This window comes from Dermacentor albipictus, chromosome 1 (assembly GCF_038994185.2).
Source record: "Dermacentor albipictus isolate Rhodes 1998 colony chromosome 1, USDA_Dalb.pri_finalv2, whole genome shotgun sequence".
Classification (NCBI taxonomy): Eukaryota; Metazoa; Arthropoda; class Arachnida; order Ixodida; family Ixodidae; genus Dermacentor; species Dermacentor albipictus.
The window spans coordinates 172,606,493-172,631,203 of NC_091821.1; the positions used below are offsets into that span (position 1 = coordinate 172,606,493).

General features: G+C 45.7%; 1 protein-coding gene across 1 annotated transcript in view; it reads left to right on the forward strand.

Moving 5' to 3' along the window:
- Window positions 1-23,363, forward strand: part of LOC139060075 (uncharacterized) — a 50,126-nt gene extending 26,763 nt beyond the window's left edge. The window contains exons 3-4 of the mRNA XM_070538870.1: window positions 17,212-17,427; window positions 22,264-23,363. Coding sequence (XP_070394971.1) covers window positions 17,212-17,427; window positions 22,264-23,363 — 1,316 coding nt within the window. The remainder of the gene's footprint in view (window positions 1-17,211; window positions 17,428-22,263) is intronic.
- Window positions 23,364-24,711: the final 1,348 nt, after the last annotated feature.

The window sequence follows — 24,711 nt, forward strand, 5'->3', positions numbered from 1 at the left end:
AGCGTGCGCACGCTGATTTCCACGGAGGGACTCGTGTCCTGGAGTCCACACTATTTCAACGTCCGGGAATGAGGAGGCCTGTTTGAGGAGTCGGTGAGCGATTGAACATATTCGACCTCTCGCGTAGCTACGGCAAGCTGCCTGGGAGTCTGTAATAATTGTGATGTACTCGTTGGTCAGACTAGAGGTGATGGCCAAGGCGATGGCTGTCTCCTCCGCTACGAGGGCGCTGGCAGTGCAGACAGTCATCGAGACCACCTCTTGTAGGTTATAGTCGACAACGCTGGCCATCATGGCTGCTTTTTGGGGGTACTGCGCGGCATCTGTGTATAGTGTGGTGGGGAGACTGCCATATCTTGTCTGTAGAGCTTTTGCGCGAGCTTGGCGACGATCGGCATGATGTTCCGGGTGCATGCTTCTGGGGATAGGGGCTACCTTGATGTGCTCTCGCAAGTTGGGGGCCAGATGGATTGCTTGTTCGTGGCCTTTGCTGTGTGTGGGGTAGCCTAGGCGCGCTAGGACTGTTCTTCCTGTTGGTGTGAGGGCTAGTCGTTCTCGTTGGCTTGTGAGGTGGGCGTCTATAATTTCTCTTATAGTATTATGCACTCCTAGGGCTTCAAGCTTGAGTGTCGCTGTTCCCGGGGGTAGGCCGAGCGCTTGCTTGTAGGCTTTCCGAAGAAGTACGTCTAATTGATCTATCTCCTTGGGAGTGAGGGGCAAGTACGGGGCAGCGTAGGCAATGCGGCTGATTATCAGGGCCTGGAGGAGCTGTATTATGTCGTCTTCTTTCAGTCCGTATTGTTTGGTGGTGATACGGCTGACCATTCGCATGATCTGGAAGGTGGTCTGCTTGAGACGTTGGATGGTGTATGCGCCTCCGCCGTCCTGTTGTATGTGGAGTCCGAGAATACGGACGCGGTTTGTATTTCTTTGTCGTCGAGGATGAGTGTGATGTTTGGTAGTTCATTGAGGTTTCTTCGGGATTTCTGTCGAACGACTAATAGTTCTGACTTCTCGGGGGAGCACCGGAGACCACTTGATTTTGCATATTGCTGGACGACGTCGGTCGCTTGTTGAAGGGCGTCTTGTTTCTCTCCTTCGGAACCAGCGGTGGTCCAGATAGTGATGTCATCGGCGTATATTGCATGCCTGATTCCTGGTATTGCGTTGAGTTTGTCAGGTAATTTCATCATAGCAATATTGAAAAGGGTGGGTGATAGAACAGCACCTTGTGGGGTTCCTGTGTTGCGGGTAGGTAACGTCGGGGTTCTGAGTGAGCCAATGCCTATTGTGGCCGTGCGGTTGCTTAGAAAGGCGCGTATATAATTGTAAGTATTACGACCACAGTTCGTGAGGCTTAGGTTTGTAAGGATGGTATGGTGAGCCACATTGTCAAAAGCGCCTTTGAGATCGAGTGCTAAAATCACCCCGGTGTTGTGCGGTGAGACGTGTTCAAGGACTTGTTCCTTCAGCTGAAGAAGTATGTCGTGGGTAGAAAGGTGGGGCCGGAATCCGAACATTGTTTCGGGAAAGAGGTGATGAGCCATTGCATCTTGTGCTTGCTTAGGGGGTATGAGCCATTGCTGATCATGATAGTTGTTGTACCATTGGACCGGACGACGCGTTCTTTCAAGGCCATTGGAGGTGTGAGCCACTGAAGGCTTTTGCCTTAATAAATACTCGGATACTTCAAACTGGACAGGAGAACGTCGAACTGCCACGCTTATCGCACGTAGTTAGCCAATATTGTGTAGTAAAAGTATAGTTACGCTTGAGTTTTATGCTCCTAGCTATATATAACCTCGTTGGATGTACTGGGTGATCGTTTTTAAGTTTTCCAAATTTTTAAAAATCGCCTGTCGTGGATAACAGTTCTATTCCTTGAGATGAATTATTCAGAGAGGCGGATATTACTTGCACGATAAATCAAAACACATATTTACCTAATTAACAAAAGCCCGCTAGTCATATGTTGAATTAATTACTTAACAGAATGCACTGGCATTTACAAATTGTAGCCGGTGAGCTTGTAAGGCGTATTTATACTTGGAATGAATTTCCCGAATGACGCCAGTTTGGAGATAAGCGCCATTATATTTGCCGTAAAACTGCATTGTTGTTCCACTTGCGTTTTTCACAAAACGCTCTTCTACGCACTGAAGCATAGAAGTTACTGGAACGATCATATATTTCGTCCCACACATAAAGAAATATCTCGACACCGGTGTCATCCTGGAGATTCATTTTAAGTGCATATGTCTCTCAACCTGACCGGCTACAATTCTTCGATTGCAATGTGTGCTGTCAATAATTCATTAAGAAGTTGTGACTTTTGTTAGTTAGCTTAATATGTATTTCGACTTCTTGTGCTATATCCGCCTGTTCGAGTAATCAAGCTGAATAATGCAAGAGTGAACTATGTAGGCAGTGCGAATAGATGCAGTGGTGGTGACGCGCAGTTTTCTTTTTGTTCGCCCTCTGGCGAAGGGGGAGCTGATCAAATTGCCTGACGGCGACATGGTAACGACGATGACTTCACGGCGACCACTACGGCCGCCGCCGACGGCGGTACGTGGCCGTAGTGGACGGATGGACACTACAGATGGACAGATGGACGGAATCAGAAAACCGCTTTTTAACTGTGGTTGAAGTAAAAAAACTCGCGAATATTGCATTGACTTAAACTGTAGACATGTTGTGGAACGCGGGACACCACTCTCGCCCATGCAGCGCCGTAGCTGAAGAAAAAACGCCTCACGTCCCGCGTAGAGCTAGGAAGTGATGCACGCAGCAGCCACATATCAGTGCAGTAACAACACAGTCCTCCTTAACTTTCAGAATATGGGTCCCTGAAAAAAGTTTTTTTTTTCTTGATGCCTCGACGAAGCATAAACTACAGCTCGCACGCGTGTTGGGTGCTTCTAGACCCCGCCAGATGTCACGGCTGTTTATGGAAGAGACACGCTCCAATTTTATGAAACCTCTTAATAAATATAACCACGCACATTTGTAGTGGCACCACAGCATTTTCACGGTCAGAATATTATTCGAAGCCCCGTGTAAATCAATGCACATGTTAACTATTCACATGACAATTAATCGCCGTTGCCAGCCAGTTTGTTATAGCTTTCTCTAGAAAAACTTTTGTGTGTAACTTGATACGCACGTTAATGTTTCGTAAGTGCCATCTTATTCTGAAGAACATGCGTTCTACATTTCCTATTTCACTGCTGCTCGACCTGACGTGGTGGCTTAGCGCCTATGGTGTTGAGCTGCCAAGTACGAGAGCTGGAATCCCAGCCGCGGCGGCCGCATTTCGATCGGGCGAAATGCAAAAACGCCCTTGTCCCGTGCATTGGGGTCACGTTAAAGATCCCCAGGAGGTAAAAATTAATCCGGTGTCCCCCACTATGGCGTCGCTCATAATCAGATCATGCTTTTGTCGGGAAAAGTCTCAGAATTCAATTCAACTCATTTCTGCTCCTTTCCCGGATGGCACACCAAAGCAACCGACACTGCCAAGACAGTCGTGGTTCACTAGGACCGTCACGTTTCCAACTTATAGTCGCGTTTCAACGAGTGAATGTTGATTTATGCAATTTCACTACCATTGGTGTCACTCTTACGTCGATATTATTAAAAAAAATTCATTATTAGAAAGATATTACGTTTTATAGACTCATCCGCCTTTGCCAAACCTTGACTCACTGAACGTCCAGCATCTTGGCGAAGAGTATGATACGGGAGTGCCAAACTGTATATATACGGGCAACAAAAGTAAATGGAATTAACAATCTGCATCACACTTCTTTTTGCTGCAGTCATTTCCTTCTTTCTTTCTTTATTCAATACTGCAAACCTTGTACAGGTCCAAGCAGGGTGGGTCAAATGACAAGAAAACAATAAACTATAATAACAAAGTTTAAAAAAACATCAAAGTGTGGCAAAAGGCAATAAGCAATCATCCCAGTCGGTTACCGTGCGAGGGAAAAATGAAAACTTGAATAAATTTGTTCGCGCAAAATACGGTGTCAGGGAATTAGGATGATGGTGGCGTGTATGCCTTGACGTTGAAAGCGACAGATATGGAGAAGGATTAATAGCTAGATATTTATTCCAAAGCAAGAAAAGAAATTGCAAACGTAAATTTTTTCTTCGTTGTTCAAGACACTGTATACCGTTAATCTGCATTAATTCAGAGGGTGAGTCATACGGGGGAAATTTAAAGTAAATAAACCTTACAGCTTTTCTCTGTACCTTTTCTAGGCGGGTGATATTGTGTTTATTAAATGGGTCCCAGACAACGCATGCATATTCAAGTTTAGGTCTAATTAGTGAATTGTAAGCAAGTAATTTTACGCTAGGGGGAGAACTTCTTAGCTTATGTCTTAAAAAGTACAGTTTACGGAATGCGGAAGAACAGATGTTATCTATATGTAAATTCCATGATAAAGTATTAGTTAGTGTGACACCCAAATACTTATATTTAGTCTCTTCCAGCAAAGGTGACGAACCAAGCCTGTAGTTAAAAGAAAGGGGAGATTTTTGCGAGAGAAGCAAAGAAAGACGGTCTTGTCTGTGTTAAGTTTCATGTCCCACGTTTCACACCATTCAAAAATCTTAGCTAGAGAGGAGTTAGGATGGATTTGGTCGTTAATTGAAGTTATTTCTTGAAAAAGCACACAATCATCCGCAAACAACCTGATTTGGACATTCGGATCAAGTTCAGCAGCAATGTCATTAATATATGATAAGAACAATAATGGCCCCAGCACACTTTCTTGGGGCACGCCAGAGCCGACCGGAAGGCAACCTGATTACTGCTCATTAACTGTTACAAATTGGTAGCGATTGGTTAAATAGTTTGATATCCATATGATTAAAATGTCTGGGAGTCCAATACGTCTGAGTTTTAAAATTAGTTTGTCATGGGGAACTCTATCGAAAGCTTTACTGAAGTCAAGAAATATTGCATCAATCTGCCCGTTCCTATCGAGACATGAAGCGAGTGAATGTATTACTGTCACTAATTGTGTAATTATTGAGTATCCTTTTCTAAACCCGTGCTGGAAATTAGAGAGGACTGCGTGTGCATCTAAGAATTCATTAATCTGGTTGGCAATAATATGTTCGATTAGTTTATAACATGATGATGTAAGTGATAGTGGACGATAATTTTGTAATAATGTGCGGTCACCTTTCTTGTGTATTGGCACAACCCTGGCTATCTTCCAGTCGCTCGGTAATTTTCCGTGAAGTAATGAAATACGAAATAAAATAACTAGAATCTTTGCAACAGATGCCGCATATCTCTTCAGAAACACGTTAGGAAGGTTGTCGGGACCACATGATGATTTAGTTTTTAAATTTAATAACATAGAAACTATGCCAGGGTATGATATAAAATTTACATCAAAGGGGTGAAACACTGCGTCATTGGATGGACAAGCACCGGATTTAGAAAACACCCTGTGAAAGTAGTCATTGAATTGGTGCGCAATATCCCCGTGATCGGTATTTTGTCATGGCTAAATACTTTGCAACGGCTGACATACTCTGCCTTTAAGCTAATATAGGAATGCCATTTATTTATTTATTTATTTATTTATTTATTTATTTATTTATTTATTTATTTATTTATTTATTTATTTTCTAGTATGAATACAGTAGAAGAGAGCAGCAGGCAGCGTGTCTCAACCAGAGCAACTCAGGCAATCTCGAGCTCGCGCCTCCCGGACGACTGGCGATGTGGCTGCAGCGCCGGGCATTCGTCTTAACTACAATTACCTCCCATACGAAAAGGAGCCATCCTGGCGACTCATGCTGAACATAGAATCATGGGGTCGTAATACGGCTTCAGGCGTTGTACGAGGACGGTTTCACGACCACGACAGCGTTGGTCCGTAGGTGGCGTGAGAGGCTCGACAATATAGTTCACACGCGATGTCTGCGCTACAACACGGTAGGGTCCTTGATATTTGGAGACAAGTTTGGATGAGAGTCCAGCAGGAACGGCGGGAACCCAAAGCCACACAAGGGAGTCCGGAAGAAAGTGACAATGCGGGTGATAATCGTCACGTCGCGATTTTTGTTGCCATTGGTCGACGGCTGTAAAGGAACGGGCGAGCTGGTGGCATTCCTCTGCACGGCGGGCAGCTTCAGAGATGGGCGTACATTCGGATGAGTCGGGTCTGTACGGAAGAATGCTGTCGAGGGTAGTCGAAGGTTGCCAGTCCAATTCGTCACCATAAAAGAGGAAGAACGGGGAGAAGCATGTGGGCGCTTGTGCTGCAGTGCTGTAGGCGAACGTGATGAATGGCGAAATGAGGTCCCAATCAGTGTGATCAGAGGCGACGTACTTGGAGAGCATGTCGCCAAGTGTGCGGTTAAATCTTTTCGTCCGACCATTAGCTTGAGGAAGGTAGGCGGTTGTGTTGCGATGAACGATGCGACATTCAGCAAGGAGCGCGTTTACGACTTCGGAGAGGAAGACACGTCCTCTATCACTCAAAAGTTGTCGAGGTGCACCGTGACGGAGAATAAAGTTTTTCAGGCGGAAGGATGCTATATCATGAGCGGTGGCCGCAGGCCGAGCGGCTGTTTCTGCGTATCGCGTCAAATGTTCGATGGCGACGATTATCCAGCGGTTCCCGGAAGCCGTGCTCGGAAGGGGTCCATACAGGTCAATGCCAATACGATCGAAGGGCCTGGCAGGACACGGGATTGGCTGGGGTGGACCAGAGACATGCTGAGCAGGAACCTTGCGGCGCTGGCACGGAGGGATCGACCGAATGTACTTGCACACAAAGGTTTGCATGCCACGCCAATAAAACCTGGAGCGAAGCCGGCTGTACGTCTTGAAGACACCCACATGTGCACACTGCGGGTCGGTATGAAAGGCAGAACATATTTCACCACGAAGATGTCGAGGTATGACCAGCAACTACTTCCGGACGTCAGAAACGTAATTCCGGCGATAGAGAAGTCCATCCCGAATTTCGAAGTGAGATGCTTGACGGCGCTAAGCACGAGAAGGTGAAGGAACAGTAGACGGGTTTGAAAAGCGGATAAGAGTACTAATCCAGCCAGGCATCCTTGCGTTGCTCCGAAGCCATGTCGCAGCCTGGTGGGAACGAAAGCACTTGGTCAACGGCAGACTGGCACGCGTCGCTTTCGGTTGACACGGGCAAACGGGAAAGCGCGTCGGCATAGGTGTGGCGGCGGCCAGACCTGTAGACAACGCGCACGTTGAAATCTTGCAACAGCAAAGCCCAGCGAGCTAATCGACCTGAGGGTTCCTTAACGTGGACAGCCAACAAAATGCTTCGTGGTCTGTAATCACGTCGACGAGACAGCCAATGAGGTAGGGTCGAAATTTACCAAGTGCCCAGATTATGGAAAAACATTTCTTCACCGTAACGGAACAATTTTTCTCGGCTTTGGTGAGGGTGCGGCTTGCGTATGGAACGACGTACTCACCGAATCCATATTTGCGCTGCGCGAGCACAGTGCTGAGTCCAACACCGCTGGCGTCGGTGTGTACTTCGGTCGGAGCTGTCGGATCGCAGTGACGCAGTATAGGCGGCAAGGTCAGTAGACGACGCAACTCTTGGAAGGCATCGTCACAAGCGTACAACCAGGCGTAGTCGTTCAAGTCGCTCCGTAGAAAGTAATTCAAGGGAGCGGTGATGGACGCAAAAATTCTGAATGAAGCGACAAAAGTAAGAACACAGGCCAAGGAAGCTGCGAAGTTCTTTTACGGAGGAAGGTTTGGGAAAATCAGCAACTGCACGGACCTTTGCTGGTCTCAGGAAGAATGCCGTGTTTAGATACAATACATGACCAAGAATGGTGAGCTGATTTGCGCCAACGTGGCTATTTTTCAGGTTGAGCTGGAGGCCGGCGGCAGTTAGGCACTGTAGCACTTCCTCCAGCCTACAGGGATGGGTGGGAAAATCGGGCGAAAAAATAACCAGATCATCTAAGCAGCACAAGAACGTTTTCCGCCTGAGACCACACAAAACGTTGTCCATCATACGCTCAAATGATACGCGGGCGTTGCAAAGCCCGAAAGGCATAACATGAAATTCATATAGGCCATCTGGTGTTACAAAGGCCGTTTTAGGTTGGTCATCGGGTGCAATGCGGACTTGCCAATAGCCGCTGCGTAGGTCGATAGAAGAGAACTCTGCGCTTTGGAAACAGTCAAGGGCGTCGTCAATTCTCGGAAGAGGGTAAATATCTTTACGAGTTATTTTGTTAAGACGACGGCAATCGACACAGAATCGAATCGGTCATCCTTCTTCTTAACAAGAACAACGGGAGATGCCCAGGAGCTATCCGAAGGCTGAATGATGTCGCGCTTGAGAATGTCAGCTACTTGGTCGTCGATAACACGGCGCTCTGTCACGGATACACGATATGGTCTTTGTCGCAGTGGCGTACTGGTACCCGTGTCGACGCGTTGACAAACAGTTGACGCGTGGCCCAAGGGAACATGCTGGCAGTCGAAAGACGAACGAAACTTGTCGAGAAGGCGTAGAAGCTGGACGCGTTGAGAAACAGTCATCGTGTCGGCGATGGAGCTAAGTAAAATAACGGGCGAAGTCGGCGCCTGCGCGGGGTTACAGGTCACTCCGGAAACCTCATGAGTGGCGATGGAACCAGTTTGCATGTCAATGATGGCAGCAGGGTCGACACACTGGGCATGGCCAACGGACTCCCCACGAAGCAAAGTGAGAGGACAGGATAATCGGTTGGCGACCAGCAGTCTGCTGACGCCGGCATGAACGTCCAAAAGAGCGAAAGGCAGCGGGGAGCATTTGCGACGAGCGAAAATTGCAGATGGCGTAAAAAGTGCGCTGGCATCAAAAACAATGTAGCATGACACTGTGGCAACGGCAGATGAGTGCGGTGGAATTGAAACGTTTTCGGCAACAAATACTTTATCTTCAGGTTCACGAGCGTCAAGGAGTGGGGCATTACACACCGTTTGAAATTCCAGTTGAGCACGAGAACTGTCGATGACAGTCTTATTAGCGGAAAGGAAGTCCCAGCCCAAAATAAGATCGTGGGAACAAGAACGCAACACCAAAATTTCGACGATGTAGAGGAAGCCGCTGATCACAACGCGAGCAGTACACGCAGCTGCAGGCGTGATGCGGTCTGCGCTTGCAGTACGAAGTGACACGTTGGACCGTGGTGTCGTAACTTCTCTAAGCGAACGGCAATGTTTGGTACTAATAACTGCAACTGCGGCACCAGTGTCAACTTGGGCGAGTGCAGCGACGCCGTCCACATATACATCAATAACTTTAGTCGGAGAAAAGAGAGGCCTTGTCCTGTTCGTGGGTGACGCAGTTTTTGCCTCTGGAACTGCGACGATTAGTTTTCCCGTTCCGCATTTCCCGCATCGACGAAAGCGAGCGGCTTCGAGGCGATGGCGAACGGCGGTCAACAAGAGGGCGGTGGTCCGAGCATGAAGACATCTGGCCAGGGTTTGATATGGCCAGAGTTTGAAAGCATTTGATATGTCAGTTTCGTTAGTGCATACCACATTGTTGTAAATTATTTTTAATGCCCGTCAGACTCAGTAAAATTAAGAAATTTTTAATAAGCTCCCAATTACGCCTGGTATTCGTTCCGTTCTGAAATATCCGTTTTTCATAATAGTCCCGTTTTCCACGTCTAACGATGCCTGAGAGAGTACTGCTATAATTCCTAAATCCAGTTCGCACAGCCGTGTTGAAAGGCAGCAATTTCACCTTTTTGTGAAGATTATTCTTTCTTATTATAGAGCGCAGTAACATATTTGTAATCCATGGATTTCTAGGAGACAAGAATCTATGATCAAAGGACACATGAAGTGTGCTGTCATAAGTATAGTTTGTTATTGTTGATAAAAATATCGAATATGCCCTCTCAGGACAGCTCTTCATAAAAAACGTTGTTCAAACAAGTGCTTTATATACCTTCTGTATAAATAAGGTTTCATTGAAATAACTTTTAATAGAGTGGCGACACTGCGTACGTTTTCTGACACTCAGAAAAAAGAGCAGAGGACAGTGGTCAGTAATGGAATAATCTATTACTCCAGTGGTATAATCGGAAGATGACGAGGAAAATATATGATCTATCCAAGTGCAAGCGCCAGAAGTGCCACACCTTGTTGGAACATCCATTAAGGAAGAGAAACCGCAGCTAAATAATCAGCAGATATAATCAGAGCATGACTGACACTTGGGATTAGGTATTTTAGGTTAATGTTACGACAAATGATGATGTTCTTGTTTTCATTGGTTAAGACACTGAGTATATCTTCTAGCTGTGAACAAAAGTACGAATAAATTGATGATGGGGAACACGATAAATGGATGTCAGGATTGTATTCCCGATATTGAGTGACAGGACATTCCGATCGAACTCCAACCAGACAGACTCGCACAACAAATTGCGCAACGATAGATCATGACTGGCCACCCTGTATACGCAATGCCTCATGACCTCGAGCGTACCAGAATCTTGGAAGAACGCTAGCATAATCCTAATCCATAAGAAAGGGGACGCCAAAGACTTGAAAAATTATAGACCGATCAGCTTACGGTCAGTTGCCTACAAACTATTTACTAAGGTAATCGCAAATAGAATCAGGAACACCTTAGACTTCTGTCAAGCAAAAGACCAGGCAGGATTCCGTAAAGGCTACTCAACCATAGACCATATTCACACTATCAATCAGGTGATAGAGAAATGTGCGGAATATAACCAACCCTTATATATAGCTTTCATTGATTACGAGAAAGCGTTTGATTCTGTCGAAACCTCAGCAGTCATGGAGGCATTGCGGAATCAGGGTGTAGACGAGCCGTATGTAAAAATACTGAAAGATATCTATAGCGGCTCCACAGCCACCGTAGTCCTCCATAAAGCAAGTAACAAAATCCCAATAAAGAAAGGCGTCAGGCAGGGAGATACGATATCTCCAATGCTATTCACAGCGTGTTTACAGGGGTATTCAGAGACCTGGATTGCGAAGAATTGGGGATTAAAGTTAATGGAGAATACCTTAGTAACTTGCGATTCGCTGATGATATTGCCTTGCTTAGTAACTCAGGGGACCAATTGCAATGCATGCTCACTGACCTGGAGAGGCAAAGCAGAAGAGTGGGTCTAAAAATTAATCTGCAGAAAACTAAAGTATTGCTTAACAGTCCCGGAAGAGAACAGCAATTTACAATAGGCAGCGAGGCACTGGAAGTCGCAAAGGAATACATCTACTTAGGGCAGGTAGTGACGGCGGATCCGAATCATGAGACGGAAATAATCAGAAGAATAAGAATGGGCTGGGGTGCATTTGGCAGACATTCTCAGATCATGAACAGCAGGTTGCCATTATCCCTCGAGAGAAAAGTGTATAATAGCTGCGTCTTACCAGTACTCACCTACGGGGCAGAAACCTGGAGGCTTACGAAAAGGGTTCTACTCAAATTGAGGACGACGCAACGAGCTATGGAAAGAAGAATGATAGGTGTAACGTTAAGGGATAAGAAAAGAGCAGATTGGGTGAGGGAACAAACGCGAGGTAATGACATCTTAGTTGAAATCAAGAAAAAGAAATGGGCATGGGCAGGACATGTAATGAGGAGGCAAAATAACCGATGGTCATTAAGGGTTACGGACTGGATCCCAAGGGAAGGGAAGCGTAGCAGGGGGCGGCAGAAAGTTAGGTGGGCGGATGAGATTAAGAAGTTTGCAGGCACGGCATGGTCACAATTAGTACATGATCGGGGTTGTTGGAGAAGTATGGGAGAGGCCTTTGCCCTGCAGTGGGCGTAACCAGCTGATGATGAGATCGTGACGACGAGTGTATAAGCGATCGACGAATTCACAAAAATGGCAGATCCACCGCTTCGCTGAACCCCATAGTAACTATATGCCCTGATATATCCTGGCAGACCAAATAGATTGCCATCTACTGGTGTTATCCATGTTTCAGAGAAGCATATGAAAGAAAAATTATGGTTAAGTATAGAAAGAAAGCATAAAAGGTCATCATGATGCATGCGGAAGTTTCGAATATTGCAGTGAATGATTTAGGTGAATTGTCATGTAGCAACGTTTTGGTCTGATCACACGAAAACGTGCCTCTACGCGTGGAGAGGATTTAACCCGGAAGAAAGGAAGTGGAGGCGCACTGATCATGCGAAAATGGCCAGAGCGTTTACGCTCGAGATGCGATAAACGCGGCTATTCTCAGTCTTTCTGGCTTTCATCACGCAGTTTTCAGTCCAGAGGAATCGCCACCCCTTATTGTTATTTTATTTTTTTCAATTCGAGAGCTTGCACGAACAGTCCCTTGTTCTCTAGCTTGAGGTGATCATTCCCGAAAAATGGGGAGCCACTCTTTTGCGAAAATACAATGGCTGATGCGGTGAGCTGAGAGTTTTTAGCTTTACTAATGAATTCCGCTCGCCTCGATCTAGACTAGAAACGCGCGATAATGTTCTTGTCTTTCTTTTTTTGCGAGGACACGATGAGCAATGTCAATGTCGGAGAGGAGGATAGGACAGCCAATCTTTTCACCAATAGTTTGTATTACCGCCAGGCAGTTTTCACCTTTGTTGACGGGAATGCCTTTTATTTCTACGTTATTCAAGCGAGAATACTGCTCGAGAGACATGAGACGTTCAGACAGCTTTGCATTATAATCCTTCAACAACTTGTTTTCCTTCAAGATGGTCTCGTCCTGGACTTTCAAGGATTCATACAGTCCATTAAACATGCTATGACATTCTTGCACTGACTTCATTTCGGCATGTAGTGTAGCTATTTCTTTCGCTAGCTCAGCACACGACAGCATCTTCAAGAAAGCACGAAGACACTTGTCGCAACAGGTCAGCGGCAAAGATGGATTAGGAAATGCACAAGTTTATAGGAGACAAACCTGTGCGAAGTACTGGGACGAAAGTAGTTGCCTGCTCGCAGTCACAACCCTTGCTGCCTACACAGACGACTCTTATGGTCCGTCAACTCTACGACGTGCGGCCACCACAGCAAAACGTTCATTTATATCTGCACGTACTTCACCTTCACCCGTGCGACGACTGCAGCAAAGCATGGACTTATATCTGCGCGGACCTCGAATATGTTCCCTATGCGGTGCAGCCCCATTCCAAGAGCCAATACCTCAAGCCAACCTCTATAGACCTTAATGACCAAATGTAGTGTCGATGTGCACGTCCGAATGAAGCGGTATCCTCAATGTTCATTCTCCTTCCTTTCCTTCTTTTTATCCCTTAACCCTCTTCCCCCTGAGTAGGGTAGCAAACCGGAAGCGCGTCTGGCTAACCACACTCTGATCATATCTCTCTCACTCGCTCTCTCTCACTCTCTCTCTCGCCCACCGCAGATGACGGGATATTCCACGTTTCTCTTGTTTACGCCAATCGGGCACCTCTGTAGAACCCAAATATCACGGAATGCAGTAAACTCACTTCGAACGACTCAAATAGAAAACATGTTGTCGGCGAAATGCGATCGTCGTCACCGTCGTCGTCGTCTTGCTGCTGTCGTCGTACAGACGTTCGCGTCACACGCACGACTGATCGCCTTACATAAACACGTTGATCCACCTCGTAATGCTCTGCGGAACCTCAAACGATGCTCGATATCCAGCTACCTTCGAAATGCTTCGCACTGTCCCAACGTGGGAGCGGCCCGGAGCGCGCTCAGTCGCTTACCTCAGGACCTTTATTAATGTTTTGCTTCCATCCATCCATCCATCTGGAGTGAGCCATGTTTCTTGCAATAAGATTATATCAGGGTTTGATTGAACAGTCAAACAATGTAAATCTGTGTAAGCAGCAAATAACGAACGATCCTATTTTGAGGATAGTATTGCAGTAGCATCTACCTTCTCCAGAATGTTTTCCTTGAGAACTTTACTGGGCGGATACTTTTTGGACTTACTCTGAGGGGAAGCTCGGTTCAATGGGGACATGCTCCGTTTCTGAGCCCGTGCGTCGAGTATTTTCAACGTTTGTAGAAACGTGCAAGTCTAGCGTATGCTGTTGGCCATGATTAGACGAAAACTTCGAGGTCTCGTGGGTGTTTTCCGAGGGAAACGCGTAAGCGATTCCTTTATCTTTACCTTTTCTGTTAAGTGGCAGCGTAGAGGTTACCTGTTGAAGGTTAGCAATCTGGGTACTGACCATTTGAGATATGCAGTCTGATATGCTGACTACTAAGCGCTCCATTGCGTTTGCGACTGCTTTTTCAACTGCAGTGTCAATTGCATGCGCACTAGTCGGGTCTGCGAAAGAAGGCTAACCTGCTATTACACCAGTGTACCCGTGATCCCTCTCCTTAACAGTGGCCAATAGCTTCTCTCCTTGAACACCTCCTCTCGTCAATTATTGTCAACACATGCGTTTCTTGCACTCGAGCTGGGCAGTTTGAATAGTCCGCAGAGCCGGATCCACTACAAAGGCAACATTCTCATCTTGGGCCCCACAATCACCGTTAGGGTGACTCTGTTCACATGTGCAGCAGCGTGAAGCAGATTTACAACCGTTATCACTATGGCCACAGCGCCAGCAATTCCAGCATTGTAGGGAACGTGACTCGAGCTAATCCACTCTGAGCACTAAAGCACATGCTTTTATTTCCGATGGACAAGCAGTTTCCGCAAAAGTTGCAATCACTGACTCAGTGAGGAATCTCTTTTTGTCCACAACGCGATTACATCGATAAACAGCTACCACACCTGCCATAGAAAGCTTCTCTAAGGTCTCAGGTGCACTTAATTGCCAGTCGAGGCCGTGCACGATCCCCTTTGTGCATGCAATGTGTGGTAATATATACGCACTTACCGGGATGGATGCAAATGAGGAACACTTCAGTATGTCGGTGACACATGCCTGGCCTGGCAACCTGCACACTATCCCACCTCTAGCAAACTGCCGCACATCAGTTATGCTCTGGTAGATACCAGACACCGCATTTATTTATTTATTTATTTATTTATTTATTTATTTATTTATTTATTTATTTATTTATTTATTTATTTATTTATTTACATACTCTCAAGGCTCGAGGGCATTGCACAGAGGAGTGACGAATACATATGTAGTCGTTGGCAATATTGAAATTAGTGGTGTCACAGATGTCAGCGACACAGGCGTGAAGGTGGTTCCAATAGTCGGTAGTGCGTGGTATAAACGATTGAAAGTGAGAGTTGAAGTTGCATAGTGGTACCCCCCCCCCCCCTTCATTTGCAACGAATAACATTGCCTACAATGAGTGCTTTTTCGTCTAATTGGCTGGCAGGAGGTGAAGAGCACACTCAAGTGGAGAGGGTTTCCATTGGGCCGAGCCAGCGCATTCAAAAATACATAACCGGATGAAGAGGGTGGTGCCGGCGCCTGCGATTGGTCCGCTTTTCCTTACTTAGCTTGCGGTGGCTGGTCGAAAATCCTAGCGGCGTGAAATGGAAGGTTAAGAATGCCAACTCTTCCCTCAGCGGGGTAGAGTTGGCACATAGAGGTCGTAAACGTGCCGAAAGTGTTCGAGAACGTTACATGGACACGCAGAAAGTTTTATTATACGCAAATAAACTCACGCTACACGGCAGGAGCGAGTAGCCAGTGTCTGAGCGATAGGCAACAGCTAGATTTTATTCCTCTAGGCAATGTTATTCGCTTTTAAAGCCAATAAAAATTACCTCCTATAAAAGAGAAGAGCGTTTCATTGGTCTCTTCAGACAGCCCTGCTGGACACCCCCACCCGATGCTTGCGTCGGCGGTTATACAAATTTCACATAATAGAATAGTTTTACGCTATAGGGCACTATCTTTACGTTATAGTGCCCTTGCACAACGAAGCAGAAAGGATTGTAAAACGACACCATGTTTGCCGCTCTTCTCTGGCCACTCGCTTTGGGGTTTTCAACCTTATAGAGTCTTCACCCTGGTGAATCAGAGCCACGGGAATGCTGCCCACTCAGCTGCGGAGAAAGAGGTCAAGAGGTAGTTCATCATTTTAAAGAGACGCTGTCCAAGGTTCTCCTGTCCCTGTCCAGGAGAATGCCTGGTCATCAGTGCGGCCTCAAATATACCAAAGTACAGAAAATTGGCTGCTTCAACCTAAAATTAAAAAATAAGCAAACACAGTAATCAACTAACTTACAAAAAACTACCCGGCTCTTCAACAACCCGGCCCAGAGTGTAAGACCAAGAGGAGCTAGATCCGACACGTCAGCCAAGGCTGGGTCGTAGATGTAGATGTCGATGAAAATCATTGTGATCAACTGGCACGTACCCGCTCTGTGAGCATGGCCAAGAATCGGATAGGTTATTATGAAGTGTAAAATTAGTCACACTTTTATAATAGGTAAGCTATAGCCGAAAGATAGCGTTCATCATGCTAGCGTTCCCATACTACCCCACCCTCTGCGAAGGCACTGACTGCACTGCCCCACTGCATGCCGATGTGGTGATTTCGCTCTCCAACTTTTTGCCTCAGTATATCGCGAAAGAAAAACACTAATGTATATTACGAGAGCATATAACGAATGTGTATAACGAATTTATAACACGAATGAACCCGTATCTTTAAAAATAAATGTTTGTGCGTACCTTTCGTCATGATGACAACCGATCAATACAACAGATGTGTTCATACTTATGTTGACAATTATGTGTCACCTACTTGTCGTGTGCTACACAGCTTCGCTGGTCATCCCCCTTCACAGAGTGGAATGGCTTAAGATATTTTTGTGTGTGCTTTTAAATTACCTGTTATTCATTCGATCTGCCTTTAATGATTTTATTTCAACAGATGATTCTATGCTATACAGTGCTAAGTCCATAGATATTCGGAAATTTATTCATTATAAATTGCAATAATGATCAATTTTTTGGTCAATCTCCTATAGTGGGTAGGAGCCACATACATGATAAAAAGAAGTGGAACGAGCATATCCCCGGCACGCTACACTACACGGTCGAAGTAGCATCGGCCATCGGCCAGACAAGCGACCGTGATCGGTTAAGAAAGTCAGCAGGATTCCACAGCTGCGTCCTGCTCGTTCGCTGCGGCTTCTGTCACTTGGCCAGGTTTTGGGTGATATTAGGCTTTACTAATCTTATTTCTTGAGCTCTCACTAATTCTAACGCCACCTTCTTCCTAGGCTGATGTCTAAAAACTCCCCAGGCAGGGGTTTGTCCCCATGGGCGGCCTCTATTCCAACGGATGAATTACCTCTAGATTTGTTCATCCGCAGTGGTGTGAGCAACATCCCGGTGGCTCTGGTTCCTTCAAATGGAGGCTTTATACGTCTAACCAACCCCCAGGCGATCCAGAAATCCCTGCAAGCTGCTACCTCTTCATACCAGACCATCACGGAAGTGAGGCAGTTCGGCCGAGGAGGTATCGTGTGTCGGTCACCAGACCAGTCCTGTGTCGCGGATTTGCTAAGGTGCTCGTCATTCGCGTCATTACCGGTGAGTGCCTTTATCCCTGCTCACCTCGCCTGCACTAAGGTGTCGATGCAGTAAGGTGTCAGAGGTGTCGATGCTGATCTTTCTCCCGCTGAAACACTTGAGAGATTGTCTGGGACTGGAGTAATTGCTGTTTACCGATGCACTCGAGTGGTAGACAATAAGCGGGTCCCAACAGAATCAGTGATTGCGACTTTTGCTGGAACTTCCTGCCCGTCAGAACTAAAGGTGTGGCCCCTTGTGTTCAGAGTTGAACCCCTGGCGTCGCGTCCGATTCAATGCCGCAATTGCTGGCGATACGGCCATAGTATGGCAGGGTGTAAATCAAGACAACGTTGTTGCGCATGTGGGGGAGAACACGCTCAAAGTGATTGTAATGCCCAAGAATAGCGATGCTGCCTCTGTGATGGAAATCATCCAGCCAATTATTTAAACTGTTCTGTTAGGGCTCAAGAGTTACAGGTGATTGAAATAATTGATCGTCGACGCTGCTCTAGGATGGAGGCCATAAACATTGTGAAAGAAAGGGCATCTGGCTATGCGGGGATAATAGGTAGACAAAATCTTACCCCGGACCGATCACTTACTGCAACTATAGAGGCCGCTGTGGAAAAGGCAGTTACAAAGGCTATGGAAAGGTTGGCAATGAGCCTTGGTGAATGTATCTCACAAGCCGTTTCTAGTCATTTATCTCATTTGATGCAAACTACCTGCCCAGCTCCTGTACCAACGCAAACAGTTGATCCTGAGCACCAAACTAATCATGAAAGATCAGACGCCAATCCTTGCAATAATGATATTGGACTTTCAAATCCCTCTTCTGCGGGTCCTACAACTTGTAATCTGGTTAATACAGATTTGGAGATGACAGAGGTAGAACAAAATGCTCGAGCATATAAAAGAACCATGTCGTCTATTAGTGAAGACTCCTCCTCCGGTCCTCACTCAAAAGCGAAGAAAAGTCAGTCCAGTGATGTGCTAAAGGATAACATTCTGCAGAAGGCAGTTTCGACTGCGGCACTTTCCAAAAAATAGGATCACTAAAACTGCTTCAGTGGAACTGCCGCTCTTTATATTCTGCATCAGTAGATTTAACTTGTTTAACTTCTCAACTTAATCCTGATTTAATTATGTTACAAGAAACGTGGCTAAAACCTGAGAAATCTTTTCAACTGAAATTCTACAGGTCATTTCGATTAGACCGTCCTACAAGAGGCGGCGGGTTACTTACACTTATCTCATCTAAAATTTGCCATAAGGCTAAAATTTCATATCAAGTTTCTACTCCAGAGTGTGAAATCCTAGCTATAAAATTGGTTCTCCCGGGATGTGCTCCTTTTACCGTAGTTAATGCATATTTTCCATCTGGCGTACAGGACACTAGCACACTGGATAGTGTCATTAACTCTTGTGGACGTGACATTGTAATCTCAGGTGATTTCAATTCTCACCATATCTCATGGGGTTTAAGAACAGATTTGTGCGGCACCCGATTGTGGAACTGGTCGTTGGACAATCGCCTCACGTGTGTAAACTCCGGATCTATTACGTTTGTTAGAGGCCGATCTTACTCTTCACTAGATCTTACATTCTCTGGCCCGAGTCTCTCCGTAACTTCTTGGTCGACTATTGATTGTTCGACAAGCAGTGATCACCTTCCGATAGTATTTGACGTTGCACGTCCGGTAACATTTATAGGTGACCAGGTTCGAACCTTCATAAATTACAACATTTTTAAAAAATGCCTACGAAATGTTCTTTCATCTCTATCTGATGCGCCTACAGAACAAAAAACCACGATTATCTGTTCCGCTTTGGAAAGTTCTCAAAAAAGGCTCAATTTGAGATTGGATTGAATAAAAGAAATTCTTACAGTCCTTGGTGGAATGAAGAATGCACTCGAGACTACAGAAAGAGAAAAGCTGCTTGGAAAAAATTATTGCATAACCAGAGTCCCCAAAATTGGAGTGACTATAAATTTTTTCGAGCTGTCTTTAAACATACAGTTTCTAAAGCCAAAGATGAATTCGACTGTAAGCATTTTGATTTCTTATCTAACAATAAAAATAGGCGTGCATTGTTCCGTTTTCTCCGCGGTAGGAAAATTCTTCCGCGCCAAATTAATATTGACTCTATAATCTTAAGTGGCGATGAAATGAAACAATCACTAGAAGAAATCGCGAAGGGATTAGAAATTAGATTTTCTTCTGTCTTACCAAGTGGTTCTCGCTTACGAAGGGCATCAGATGATTTTACAGAAATCTCTATGTTAGAATTGGCTGAAATCGTGGAGCGACTTCCAGATTCAGCTCCCGGTGTGGATGGGGTAACATCTACTATGATCAGAATTTTATTTAAGGAAGCTCCTGATGACCTTTTGGCTATTGTAAATTACTCAATTCGCTTCTCATGGATTCCGTCTGCGTGGAAAATTGCTAAAATCATCCCTATTCTTAAAAATCATGGGGAAGGATATACAATAGATAACATTAGGCCAATTGCGCTAACTTCAAATTTGGTTAAATTAATTGAAAGAATTCTATATGCCCGCATGATTAAATTTATACAGAACAAGGACTTGCTTAGCCCCTGCCAAATTGGATTCCGACCATCATGTTCAATTTGGCATGCTCACGTGGACCTAGAAAGTAGAATAAAATTAGCACGACGACAGAGGCAAATAGGTGCTCTTGTGACATTAGACATTTCCAAAGCCTACGACAGTGTAGAACACTTAATTTTATTAGATATATTGCGAAATCTAGACATTCCAAATTATTTTTCAAACTGGATTGGTGAGTTTTTAAATGGAAGAACATTTTACTGCAGTCTGAGAGGCGTTTCCTCTAGTATATATAATCAATCACGAGGTGTTCCTCAAGGAGCTGTCACTTCACCATTACTATTTAATATTCTGATGTGTTCCATTCCTCTTCATCAAGATGTACAAACATACGTATACGCGGATGACATTGCTTTCTTCGCATCAGACAGTGATATTCACTCTCTATATTATCGACTACAAAACTACCTCAACGCCATAGAAACCTGGTTAAACAAAATTCGCCTTTCACTTAACGTTAGAAAATCCTCGATATTGGTTTTTCCTCTTAATAATCCCGTTAATATATCGATATCTTATCGCCTCGAGACTATACCTCAAGTGGAGTCGGTGAAATACTTAGGTGTAGTATATGACGGTTCCCTCAACTGGCTCGGCCATATCGACCATATCGTTAAAAAAGGAGTACGAGCAGTTGGTATGCTACGTAAGCTGTGCAATAGTCGGTCCGGAATGCGGAGAGATCCACTTTTAATGATATACAAAATGTATGTGCGGCCCATTTTAGAATTTGGATGTGTTTTATTTTCTGGTGCCCCAGCTTATAAATTACGTCCCCTTGTTCTACTTGAGCGGGAAGCCCTACGACTGTGTTGTGGATTACCGAAATATGTTGCCAATAACATATTACACCAAGAAGTCAGGTTGCCCTCAATATTGTGTAGATTTCGGTTACTGACGGTGCAAACAGTCTTGAAATTGTATGAATCCCCTATTAGAAGATTGAAATACATATTCATTTCCCAGCCTGCACTTTTCTTCGGAGTACACTGGCATCGTTTTCATACACCACAGGTGGTCTTCGTACAAACATTGATAAACCCCTTAAATGTACGTCTTTGGGAGGTATCGCCTATTTGTGATGTGCGAGAGAACCTAAAAATTATATATGATGACATCTACCCAAATAATGCAAAACATCTTCCTTATAATATATTAAACGGCTTATTACAGGACCATTTATTGGGTTTATCTATAAGTACGGTCATTGCGACAGACGCCTCACAGTGTGAAGAAAAATCTGGAATTGGCATTTTCTCTCCCGCTCTAAACTGGTCATTTGCAATCAGGATTCCGGACTTTTATTCCGTATTTTTGGCTGAATTTCTAGCTGTAGTCCTAGCCTTACGCAAACTAAATTTGTCAACATCGGCGGTAGTAATTATAACAGATTCTTTATCCTTATGTTCCTCGCTAACAGCAAATGGTGTCACTAACCTTTTACGTACATTTCATTTTCTAGTACCTGCCCACATAAATTTAATTAGATTGCTTTGGGTGCCTGGACATAAAGGATTAGTCATGAATGAAATGGCTGACAGTCTCGCGAGAGCGGCCCTCAGTGGCCCTGTATTACCATTACTTCCTACAATAGCTTACCTGACGACTACTAGATTCAGGAGATATACAATTACTCAAGACTTTTTGAACCCAGCTGTAGCAAATTTTTCCGAGTATCGACACCTCCTATTCCCTTGGCCTAAAAATTCCTTTCACACAAGAAAAACTGAAGTCATCTTTACCCAATTACGTTGTCGAATACCAAAATTAAACTTTTATCGTCACAGGGCTGGTCTGGTGCCCTCCCCTCTGTGCCCAGTCTGTGGAGAAGATGAAACAATCGATCATTTTTTCATATTCTGCCGCCGTTTCACTTCTTTAAGAAAAAATCTAGAATCAAGATTTACACAGCTTGGTTTGAGCTTTTCAATTATAAATATCCTTTCTCTAGGAGCCTCCTCTCTTGGACAGTGCCACAGGGATATTTGCTCAACCGTGGAGGATTTTATAATTGCTACGAAGAGGTTGTCTTGAATTATTAAACATTTTATTTTTCTTCTTTTCCTCCAGTTAGCTTTACCATTTTCAGTTTTTTAATAAAGATAGCCTAATTTCATCCAAATCTTGGCCAATCCCCCACAGTGGGTGTGCGCCATCGCTCAAGGAATACCATACCATACCATATCCCCGGCAGCCAACAGCCCCATAGGTCACTGTCCCAGACCAACTCGGCCGAGTCCGAGAAGAACAGCAAGGAGGTGAAGCAGTCGATCAACATGAGCATCTCCGACGAAGGCAACGGGAAGTCCCTCAGTGACAGCTCACTCGATGACTTCGAGCCAATCGACGTTGACTTTATGGCAGATCTGGACGATGACACATGGCTTTACCTGCCGCCGGAGGCGGTTTCCAAGGAGCCGACGACTTTGAACAGCACCTGCGAATTGGTGACCGTAGAACCTGGTTCCGGTGATCCTGTCGCTGTGGAGAGCGCTCGCCCCGGGTCCTTGGCTCTCGACTTGGGGCCAATGCTGATTCCTGAGCAGCCTGTTGGGAAATCTGAACAGACAGTCGCAGGACCAGGGGTCATTCCGCCTAGAGTTGAAGCAGCCTCACCAAGTGGTCTGAGGTCAGTCATAACTTCTCAAACTGAGCTACCATCAATGGCAAGTGCTTGGCTCGAAAAATCAAGGCCCGAAGTCTCCTGTGCAGGTGACTGGCTTGAAGTCCATCAATGCGGAGTACAGAAAACGGGAAGTGCACTCAACTTGATGGACATGTCCATTTCTGATCTGCTAGTTCAGCCACCTGAAGAGACGAATGCTGCACCTGGGGTCATGTCGCCCACAGAGAAACCGGCCTCGTCATCTAGTCTTAGCTCGGCCATATTCTGTCATACTGAGCAACGATCAACGGCTAGTGCTTGGCTCGAAGAATCCCGGCCCGAAATTTCCTGCACAGGTGACCGGCACGAAGTTCATCAAAGCGGCGTAGAGAAACCGGAATGTGCACTCAACTTGATGGATATGTCCATTTCTGAGCTACCTGGTCAGTCACCTGAACAGACAGTAGTTGGCCCAGGGATCATGTCGCCTACAGAACCACAAACCTCACCATGTCGTCCAAGTTTGACTTACCTTCTACAATTCAGCGCTCATCAACAACTAGTGCTTGCCTCGAAGAATCCGGGCCAGAAGTTTCCTGCACAGGTGCCCGGCACGAAGTTCATCAAAGCGGCGTAGAGAATCCGGAAGGTGTACTCAACTTGATGGATATGTCCATTTCTGAGCTACCTGGTCAGCCACATGAACAGACAGTGGTTGGCCCAGGGATCAAGTCGCCTATAGAACAAGTGCCTTCACCAAGTAGTCTAAGCTTGACCATATCTTCTCCAATTCAGCGACCATCAACAGTTAGTGCTTGGCTCGAAGAATCCGGACCAGAAGTTTCCTGCTCGTGTGAGTGGCATGAAGTTTATCAAAGCGGAGCGCAGAATGCGGAAGGTGCACGCGACAAGGGGGAGATGCCATTTCCTGACCAGCCTGTTCGGCCATTTGAACAGACAGTGGCTGGACCGGGTGTCATTTCACCTACAGAGGAAGCGGCCTCAACAAGTAGTCTGAGCTTGGTGATATTCTGTCCAACTGAGCTACCATCGGCGGCTAGTGCTTGGCTCGAACAATCCAAGCCCGAAGTTTCCTGCACAGGTGACCGGCACGACGTTCATAAAAGCGACGTAGAGAATCCGGAAGGTGCACTCAACTTGATGGATATGTCAATTTCTGAGCTACCTGGTCAGCCACCTGAACAGAAAGTCATTGGCCCAGGGGTCATGTCGCCTATAGAACAAGTGACCTCACCAAGTAGTCTGAGCATGACCATATCTTCTTCAATTCAGCAACCATCAACATCTAGTGCTTGGCTCGAAGAATCCGTGCCAGAAGTTTCCGGCTCAAGTAACTGGCATGAAGTTCATCAAAGCAGAGCCCAAGATATGGAAGGTGAGCATTCAAACCAACGGGCGTGCCCAGCCCCTTCGTCCCTGGCACGGACACTGGAGAACCAAAGCCCACCACCTGGGAGCAGTTCAATAGACTGCTCTAATTTTCCACGTCATCAGATCCTTCGAATTCCAAGCAAAGGTACAAGGCGAAGGGGTGTGTCCAACTTGTCGGCACGTGCCCGGTGGTCGGCTGCCCCTGCAGCCCCAGAGGAGCCTTCCATAGACGGGACGTCCCAAGGGGGTAGGCGTACGCTGGGCTTGCCGAAGAATCTGCCTCTTGCGTCTCGCGCTCCTCGCATTAGACAACCTGAACGGTACATACCTACTCCCCTTTCAGCTCCACCTTCGGCCACAACGGCCACATCAACCAATTCCGTTCCCCAGCGGCCAGGGCTGCGGCGGCCTTCCAGGATTCAGAAGCCACGTGCACAGAAATACTGACCGTCTGCTCATCATTCTTGCCATCATCATTTTCAGCTTTGGCACGTTTAACTTGCATTGCTGTTTGATGCACTGCATTAGTAAACAAGCAAGTTTGAATAACAGGAATATGTGTTTGCTTTTTGACAGGGTTTTCAACGTTCGTT